At 48.1% G+C, this 9,751-nt stretch overlaps 1 protein-coding gene across 1 annotated transcript; it reads right to left on the bottom strand.

Moving 5' to 3' along the window:
• Nucleotides 1–2,008: 2,008 nt before the first annotated feature.
• On the bottom strand, nucleotides 2,009–6,662 carry LOC120909726 (gastrula zinc finger protein XlCGF17.1-like). Its single transcript, XM_040321454.1, has 3 exons — nucleotides 6,565–6,662; nucleotides 5,964–6,105; nucleotides 2,009–3,383 (listed from the first exon to the last, which is right to left on the bottom strand). The coding sequence occupies exons 1-3, from the start codon at nucleotides 6,658–6,660 to the stop codon at nucleotides 2,650–2,652; spliced, it is 972 nt and encodes a 323-aa protein (XP_040177388.1). The 5' UTR covers nucleotides 6,661–6,662; the 3' UTR covers nucleotides 2,009–2,649.
• Between the last annotated feature and the right edge of the window lie 3,089 nt (nucleotides 6,663–9,751).

The raw sequence follows: 9,751 nt of genomic DNA on the forward strand, positions 1-9,751 counted from the left end.
GCTGGAAACGATTGTCTTTTTTTTTTTCTGGTTCAGCACCTAGTTTAAGCCTCTCCCACATGGGCGTCCGCTCTATAGGGCAAGGGGGGGCAAATGACCCCCCCCCCTGGAAAATCAAGAAGGCGTAGAAGAGTCTCGCGGCCGCGGGCTGTCTGAGCAGTCCCGGGCTGGATGTCACACAGGCACAGCGAGCATAGTGAAGCCGCCTCCCTCTCTAATGTTTATGTGTACACAGGGGGAGGGAACCTGCTGCCTGTGCCGCGCTGATGGCTGATCTGAAGTACTGAATGGGATTTGGGAGGGGGGTCCGTCTGTGCTGAAGGGGGGGGTTTGTGCTGAATGGGGGGTCCATCTGTGCTGAAGGGTGGTCTGTGCTTAAAGGGGGTCCATCTGTGCTGAAGGGGGGCATCTGTGCTGAATGGAGGGGTCTGTGCTGAAGGGAGGTCCATCTGTGCTGAATGGTGGGGTCTGTGCAGAATGGGGGGGTCTGTACATTCTCTAGGCTATATTTATATGGGCATGGAGTGAAGCTGAATTATCTCAAGAGCTATTTCACACTGCCAGCTGACCGCGTTATCGGTAAAGCGCCGCTAAAAAGCGAAATTTGTAGTGGGACTTGGGGATGTAGAGGAGGTTTTGGTTAGACGATCGGAGAGCGCGATTGGGGGATGTAGCATTTATTTTTTCACATAAGTATTGAGGAGCCTTTCCTTGTGTACATTTGTGGGAGAGGCAGAGGGTCTTGAATGTGACCCGATCCTTTACTGTTAGCCAATGAAGGGCCCTCAGGGACAGGGTGATGGATTCACATTTTTTTTTCCCGTTACCAGCCTGGCTGCCGTGTTCTGGACGACTTGTGTTGCCGGTTGCAAAAGTACTGTATACAATTATGTAAAGATCCGTTCCAGGAGAATGCTCATAATCCAAAAGTACTCGCATATCAAAGCGAGTTTTCCCATTGAAGTCAATGGAAACTAAAATAATTTGTTCCGCATTGACTTCAATGGGAAGCCATACCGATTGCGGCCAGAGGTGGAGGGGGGCGCCAGAGAGGGCCAAAAGGACAAGGCCGAGTACACTTTCGGTTCATTTCCTGCGCCCCTGTACCTCAGACCAAATTTCGGCTTCTGCGCCCCCGTATCTCAGGCCAAATTTGGTACTGCAGGCCAATTGTCGGCTTTTCTCGGCCCCAGTACCTCAGGCCAATTTTCGGCTTTTGCGCCCTCGTATCTCAGGCCAAATGAGGTACTGCAGGCCAATTTTCGGCCCCCGTACCTCAGGCCAAATGATGTACTGCAGGCCAATTTTCGGCTTTTGCGCCCTCGTATCTCAGACCAAATGAGGTACTGCAGGCCAATTTTTGGCTTTTGCGCCCCCGTATCTCAGGCCAAATGAGATACTGCAGGCCGATGTAAGGCTTCTGCGCCCCCGTATCTCAGGCCAAATTTGGTACTGCAGGCCAATTTTCGGCTTTTCTTGCCCCCCGTATCTCAGGCCAAATGAGGTACTGCAGGCCTATTTTCGGCTCTGCTCGGCTCCTGCGCCCCCCGTACCTCAGGTCAAATGAGGTACTGCAGGCCTATTTTCGGCTCTGCTCGGCTCCTGCACCCCCGTACCTCAGGCCAAATGAGGTACTGCAGGCCTATTTTCGGCTTTTGTGCCCCCGTACCTCAGGCCAAATGAGGTACTGCAGGCCTATTTTCGGCTCTGCTCGGCTCCTGCAACCCGCGTACCTCAGGCCAAATGAGGTACTGCAGGCCTATTTAGATGGAATTCTGCTTGTCTTGAGAGTCAAAACGCTCTTAAACCAAGTTACTCTTAAACCGAGGTTCCACTGTACTCTCTACGGGTCTTAAAAGTCCACTACAGGGTTTTTTTTTTCCCCCGCTAGCTTATTCAGCATTATAAACATGATGAATGCTCTGGCCTCAGTCTGAATGTCTCTACTCACCGCCCCCGAGAGGAGAATTCCGAGACACCAGTCATTAAAAGGACAATACGACATTAATATGACAAATGCAAATTTGACACTTTTATTAAAAAGAGACATAAAAACCCCTCAGTGACGGACAGTTTGCCACGTTCCTCCATCTCCGTGCTGCTGATCTCCTCCAGCTTCTTCCAACAACATGCACTCCAACATCAGCAGCTGCACATCATTTGCTCTGCGCCGGCTTCCAGATGGTGACGTTGGTGGACCATGCCTGATTTATACGTGACAGTATGGTTGCTTGTGATCCCCCACCAGGGGCACACGTGACGGGGTGACGACACATGTTGGGAGGCCGAGACAGGAAGTGCCCTCCCGAGACCCCTCCCTCTCTTGTCCTTCAGGCAAGCTCCCAAATGTTTATGTCAAGGCTACAACTTTCTTTTAAAAACAACGAGGAAGGATTAGAACCTTCGTCTAGTTCGCCCGCCAGTTCCATCTAGTGGCCATAATGAGTACCTCAATCGGGAAAATACCACATTATGACCACTAGATCGAGCTCATCGGAAATCAAATTACAGTGAGAATTCGCCGGGCTAGGGAAAATGTGACATTCACCCAACGTATTTCCAGCACTCGGGGACACTACTACACTTTGATGGCTCCAAACGGGATCTCTTATGTACAGTAAAATTAGACTTTAAAACATTTCCCCGCGCTCAGGACACGACTACCATTTCTACCTTGTGAGACCGCTGATGCCTGACAAGTTGCGAATTGCGCACAAAACATTTCCCGCACTCGGCACAGGAATGAGGCTTCACCCCAGCGTGCACTTTCAGATGTTCGGAAAGGTGGCCCCTCTGCGAGTAAGATTTCCCGCACTCGGAGCAGGAAAACGGCTTCTCGCCCGTGTGCGTCCTTTGATGCCGGGTGAATTCGGACCTCTGTACGAAGCTCTTCTTGCACTCCGGACAGGAATACGGCAACTCGCTCCTGTGGGCTCTCCGGTGCCTGGAAAGATTGGACTTGTCCGAGAACCGTTTCCCGCACTCGGAGCAGGCGTACGGCTTCTCCAAGGTGTGAGATCTCCGGTGTCTGGTGAGGTAGGCCTTGTCCGAGAAGCATTTCCCGCACTCGGAGCAGCCGTACGGCTTCTCTCCGGTGTGGGATCTCTGATGTGTGGTGAACGTTGATTTGTCCAGGTAGCACTGACCGCAATATTCGCAGGAATACGGCTTCTTCCCCGAATGATAGATCTGATGTCTGATATGTTGGGATTTTCGCTGAAAGCTTTTCCCGCACTCGGTGCAGGAGAACGGCTTCTCGTTGGTGTGCAACTTCTGATGCCTTTGAAGGCCCTCCTTTTTCGAAAAACACTTTCCGCATTCCGAACAGCGATACGGCTTCTCCTCTGTGTGGGAACTCAGATGGTGGGATAGATAGGACTTGCCTGAAAGTATAGAGGGGCAGCGATGAGGACCACGTCATGTACAGCACAGTGCAAGGTTCAGGACTACGTGTCCAACAACACGGGGTAAAGTCAAGACAACGTCGTGTGCATAACAGTATAAATTTGCTGTCCCCTCAAAATAACTCAACAATCAGCCATTAATGTCTAAACCGCTGGCAACAAAAGTGAGTACACCCCTAAGTGAAAATGTCCAAATTGGGCCAAATTAGCCATTTTCCCTCCCCCAGTGTCATGTGATTAGTGTTACAAGGTCTCGGGTGTGAATGGAGAGCAGGTGTGTTAAATTTGGTGTTATCGCTCTCACTCTCTCATACTGGTCACTGGAAGTTCATCCCTGGAAACAGGGACCCAATCACCCCTGGAGACAGGGACCCCATATCCCCTGGGGACAGGGACCCTTTCTCACCTGGGGACAGGGACCCCTTCTCACCTGAGGACAGGGACCCCTTCTCAACTGGGGACAGGAACCCTATCACCCCTGGGGACAAGGACCCCTTCTTTCCTAGGATCAGGGACCCCTTCTCACTTGGGCACAGGGACCACATCTCCAGACCATGCTGGCTGGCAGGGCTGGTGTCAGCCACCCTTGGGTGCCAATATTCTGGATGATGGCACCAGTGGTAATCTATATTTCATTTGTTTCAACTGAGGCTATACTCAAAAATGTTGGTAGTATGGGGAAGGGGGCAAAAAAAATCCAAATCCCTAGCCCCATCACCCCTGGGGACGACAGGGATCCCATCTCACCAAGGGACAAAGAAACCCTTTCTCCCCTGGGGGAAGGAAGCCCTCCTCCCCCGGGGGCAGGACCCATATCTCCCCCGGGGACAGGACCCATATCTCCCCCGGGGACAGGAAGCCCTTCTCCCCCGGGGGCAGGACCCATATCTCCCCCGGGGGCAGGACCCATATCTCCCCCGGGGACAGGAAGCCCTTCTCCCCCGGGGGCAGGACCCATATCTCCCCCGGGGGCAGGACCCATATCTCCCCTGGGGACACGACCCATATCTCCCCTGGGGAGACGACCCATCTCACCTGGGGACAGGGACCCCATCTTCCATTGGGACAGGAACCCCATCTCTAGACCATGCTGGCCAGGATGGGGGAGGGGGCAGTAAAATCCAAATCCCCAGCCATATGCTCCCTCAGGGTAAACTTGCTTTGTATTAGTGAAGGACCTTAAAGTGAGGTAAACCTATACTGTTATTATTATTATTACTACTATCTTCATTTATTAACAGGTGAATGTGTCCCCTCAAATCCATTCACATGCATTAAATCCGGCCCTTAAGTGAAAAAAGGTTGGGGACCCCTGGAGTAAGGGGTACATACTACCTATACTCCTTCACCAAAAAAAAGTTAAATAGTAAATTAGTATACACGCTTATTTTTGACAAGTCCTTTTAAAAAAATAAAAACTCCCTCAAAAAAGTCCCAGAATGTACTGTACATCCATCATCAGTTACCACGAAAAAAATCCCACCGACTGACAGACACGTCTATTCCACCAATAACTCAAACCAAATGACATCTCCTGGGCCCTGCCGCTAAACCTAAACAAAGCGGTGAAATCTCCCGGGTGATGGCATTGATCAAAGATGGCCATACTTGGTCAACGTCACTGGCCAAATATGTCCATGTAGCTCCACTTGGTCAACGTCATTGGCCATACAGCTATAATTGGTCAATGTCACTGATCAAATATGTCCATGTACAGTAGCTCTACTTTCTCAATGTCATTGGCCACGTGGCCATACTTGGTCAACATCACTGGCCAAATATGTCCATGTAGCTCCACTTGGTCAATGTCATTGGCCATACAGCTACACTTGGTCAACGTCATTGGCCAAATATACCCATGTGGCTATACTTGGTCAATGTCACTGGCCAAATATGTCCAAGTGGCCATACTTGGTCAATGTCATTGGCCATAAGGCTATACTTGATCAACGTCACTGGCCAAATATGCCCATGTGGCCATACTTGGTCAACGTCATTGGCCATACGGCTATACTTGGTCAATGTCACTGATCAAATATGTCCATGTACAGTAGCTCTACCTCCTCAATGTCATTGGCCACGTGGCTACACTTGGTCAACGTCATTGGCCAAATATACCCATGTAACCATACTTGGTCAATGACATTGGCCATACGACTATACATGGTCAACGTCACTGATCAAATATGTCCATGCATCTCTACTTGGTCAATGTCATTGGCCACGTGGCCATACTTGGTCATTGTCATGTTATTTAAAAAAAAAAAATAACTGAACCTTTAGAGTTACTTTAAAGTGAAACCATAGAAATTCCTTTAAATATCGTGCCTGGTGGGTCTGCGTGTAAAGTGGCGGATCTGTACCATGTATAGAACCTGCTGCAGCAAAACTGACATTTATTGTCATTGGCCAAATATGGCCATGTGGTCATATTTGGCCAGTGATGTATCACGCTACCTCAACCCCCGCTTCACATGGCAGGGAATTCCTGGAAGTCCCAAACCTTACTCTGGGCCAATCAGTGAGCAGTATGGGTGGAGGAATGTGTTTATGACCCACCTGTGCTGATCTCTGTAGGAGTGTCCTCCTCTATTACTATCCTCATTATTCCATCCTCCTCCATAGACTGCTGATCATCCCTCACATACGTCCCTTCTTCTTCTGCTTCCACCTCCACTTTTATATTCATCAGATCTTCACCCTAAACCAAGAGAAGGATTGAAAACAACGTCTGTAAAACATAAGCTTGAATGATGTGAGAACACGTAGACAAACGGCATGTTATAGGGTCTATCTATAGGTCAGGCCTGATCTACTGACGTATACGAGAGAGCAGGGGAGCGTTGATGCCACATAAGTAAGCAAATACATAGAACAATATATACAGTATTATAGAGGACTAAGGGGTGTGAAAGCATCAATATTTAGATGTCCAACCCATAAGGCTAGATAGGACCTCACCATACATGTTGAACATTAGTATATCATCAGCTAGTTCTTGGATCACAATTGTTCACTCGCATACCAGATGGTAATCCAGTTGTGCCCTCGTGTTTTATCCCTACTTTTCTTTTGTTTTTATCTCATAAAGCAGCCTCACCATCTCCACATATCAGAATTTCGAGTCCCTTACACCTTCCCGGTGCTCCTTCCCACCAACCTGATTATGGTAGCTGTGACGTCCCTGTGTGGAATCCCGGGAATACAGAGGACGGGGACATCTCTCTGGTGGGTTCCTGGTATTAGGTGGCTCCATCATATCCTTGTGTCCTTCTGAAAACTCCTCCATCCCTCCATACTCCTCATCCTCCTCTTTATACTCTTCTTTTACATCAATATTATCATCCCCGAGGTTTCCACTCTGAACATACTGTATAAAAAAAAAAAAAACATTCATTGTAACAGACATGCTTGTGTATAGATTACAATTACCAGTGGTTGTCAATCATCTACCTTATGATGATGGTGGGGGATGGTGTGACCTTCCTGTGTGGAATCCCGGGAATACAGAGGACGGGGACATCTCTCTGGTGGGTTCCCATTACTGGATCCATCTGTAGGAAACACACACACTGACTGAATACATTGTTTCTATGTGTTTATCAGATGATGGGGGATCTAGGTGGAGCCTCCGTACTGCTCTCTCCTTTACAATAAAGTCTCCTCTTACCCGGTGATGTGAGGGGCGGCTGATTGTCCATCATGACGTCCTTGTAGAGATCCTTGTGTCCTTCTAAATACTCCCACTCCTCCATGGAGAAATAGACAGTGACATCCTGACACCTTATAGGAACCTGACACACACAATGATACAGTCACCATCCAGACACACCCCTTGTCTGTTACTGGATAATGTCCCAGAATCCTCCTCACCTCTCCTGTCAGCAGCTCCATCATCTTGTTGACGATGTGCCGAATCTTCTGCATGTTGTGGTCCTTAAATTTTAGGTAGCAATATCGAGGCACTTTGATGGTCATATGATCTCCATACTTCACAAGAGGAAAACTCTGTAAAGAAACCAATAGTGACGTCATGTGACCTCCCAGAATCCTCCTCACCTCTCCGGTCAGGTCTGTGTTTTATTAATAGAGATAAGAGTGATATCATGTGACCTCCCAGAATCCTCCTCACCTCTCCGGTCAGGTCTGTGTATTATTAATAGAGATAAGAGTGATGTCATGTGACCTCCCAGAATCCTCCTCGCCTCTCCGGTCAGGTCTGTGTTTTATTAATAGAGATAAGAGTGATGTCATGTGACCTCCCAGAATCCTCCTCGCCTCTCCGGTCAGGTCTGTGTTTTATTAATAGAGATAAGAGTGATATCATGTGACCTCCCAGAATCCTCCTCACCTCTCCGGTCAGGTCTGTGTATTATTAATAGAGATAAGAGTGATATCATGTGACCTCCCAGAATCCTCCTCACCTCTCCGGTCAGGTCTGTATTATTAATAGAGATAAGAGTGATGTCATGTGACCTCCCAGAATCCTCTCCGGTCAGGTCTGTGTATTATTAATAGAGATAAGAGTGATGTCATGTGACCTCCCAGAATCCTCTTCGGTCAGGTCTGTGTTTTATTAATAGAGATAAGAGTGATGTCATGTGACCTCCCAGAATCCTCCTCACCTCTTCGGTCAGCAGGTAGATGATCTCCATGGCGAAGTTTAGTATCCTCTCAGTCATGTGACTCCGGTCCTCCTCCATCCTCATTGGTGGCGTCATTTGATCTCTACAGGTCTCCTTGTAGACGGATAACTTTGGGAAATGAAAGAAATAATTATTTGGATGATATTGGTCACACAATAATTGGATGTGGGGTGGGGGGGGGTGGGGGTAATAGGAGGGTTGCTGTACCATGTATAGAACCTGCTGCAGCAAAACTGACATTTATATAAAGAGAAAAAAAGACATATAAATAGATTTTTCCTGCAAGCTTTTTTTATTTAGTAAACCACGTCTTGGGGAGTCTTGGTCTCTATGATAAGCCCGGAATTTCGTGCACTCGGAACAAGAATTTTAGGAGGGTTGCTGTACATTTAAGAACTACTACCCCCATGGGAATACATTTATTCGGTACAGTTTAGCTACATTTTCGAGGTCCCGGGACCTTCTTGACCTGTTGGATTAGAAATTCCCTTCTTCTTTCTGTTGGATTTGTTTTTATCTGGACGACATCCAGTCCTTAATAACTCTCTTCTACCTTTAACTATCACCACGACTCCCACCACCCCACTAATCCATTCCCTGCGGAAGACTTTAAACATTTTTGACTCCGTTTCCACAGAGGAAATTGCTAAACCTTTCTCTGAAGCTCACCCAACCACCTTCCCCACCGGACCCCATTCCCTCACACCTACTCCGGTCTACCTCTTTAATGGTCTCTTCCCCAACTTTTTAAGACAGGTTCTGGTCACCCCTGTACTAAAGAAGCTCCAATTACATCCCACGTGTCTCCTTGTTCCCATTGACCTCCAAACTCCTAGATAGCGATGGGCCGAACGCCCCCTGGGTTCAGAACAGGGAAAAGGTTTGAACCAGCACCCAGAACCCCATTCAAAGTTTGAGGGACCGGAACTCGAAAAAATTAAAAGGTCCCCATTTTGAACACTTACATGCAAGTTATTGGCTATAAAAAGGGTATGGGGGACAGGGTACTGCCCTGGGGGGGACAAAAAAAATTAAAAACTTTTGAAAAAGATAGTTTTTAAAGGAGTTGTGATTTTAATAATGCTTAAAGTGAAACAATAGAATTTAAAAACTCCTTTAAATACCGTGCCTGGTGGGTCTGCCTGTAAAGTGGCGCATCTGTACCACGTATAGAACCTGCTGCAGCAAAACTATAAAGAAAAAGACACAAAACTGATTTTCCCTGCAAGCTCTTTTTTATTTAGTAAACAACGGCTCAGAGAGCCAGTCTCTATGATGGCGCCACAATTTCGTACACTCGGAAACAAGATTAAAGTTTTTTGGATAGATTCTGGTGTCTCTTTTGCAGATTTTAGATGGAAATAAAAAAAGTTTTGCACTACAGTGAGCAAGCCTTATGTGAAGACGCCAAATTATAGAACACTCAGGAATCCCTCCGCTGACCTTCATCCCTCTCTGCTAATCCCTCCTCTGGCCTCCATTTAGTGTCCTCCGGCCCTCTCTGCCAATCCCTCCGCTGACCTCCATTCAGTGTCCTCCACCCCTCTCTGCCAATCCCTCCACCCCTCTCTGCCAATCCCCCCGCTGACCTCCATTCGGTGTCCTCCACCCCTCTCTGCCAATCCCTCCACCCCTCTCTGCCAATCCCTCTGCTGACCTTGATTCTGTGTCCTCCACCCCTCTCTGCCAATCCTTCCACCC

This window comes from Rana temporaria, chromosome 8, assembly GCF_905171775.1.
Source record: "Rana temporaria chromosome 8, aRanTem1.1, whole genome shotgun sequence".
In the NCBI taxonomy this organism is placed as follows: domain Eukaryota; kingdom Metazoa; phylum Chordata; class Amphibia; order Anura; family Ranidae; genus Rana; species Rana temporaria.

Excerpts from the sequence above, each read along its gene's own strand:
- LOC120909726 (XM_040321454.1), bottom strand. The coding sequence starts at position 6,660 with ATGGAGCCACCTAATACCAGGAACCCACCAGAGAGATGTCCCCGTCCT. Across the intron at positions 6,106-6,564 it reads GTCACAGCTACCATAATCAG|GGTGAAGATCTGATGAATAT; the intron begins GTTGGTGGGAAG and ends CTCTTGGTTTAG. Across the intron at positions 3,384-5,963 it reads TCCTACAGAGATCAGCACAG|GCAAGTCCTATCTATCCCAC; the intron begins GTGGGTCATAAA and ends CTATACTTTCAG.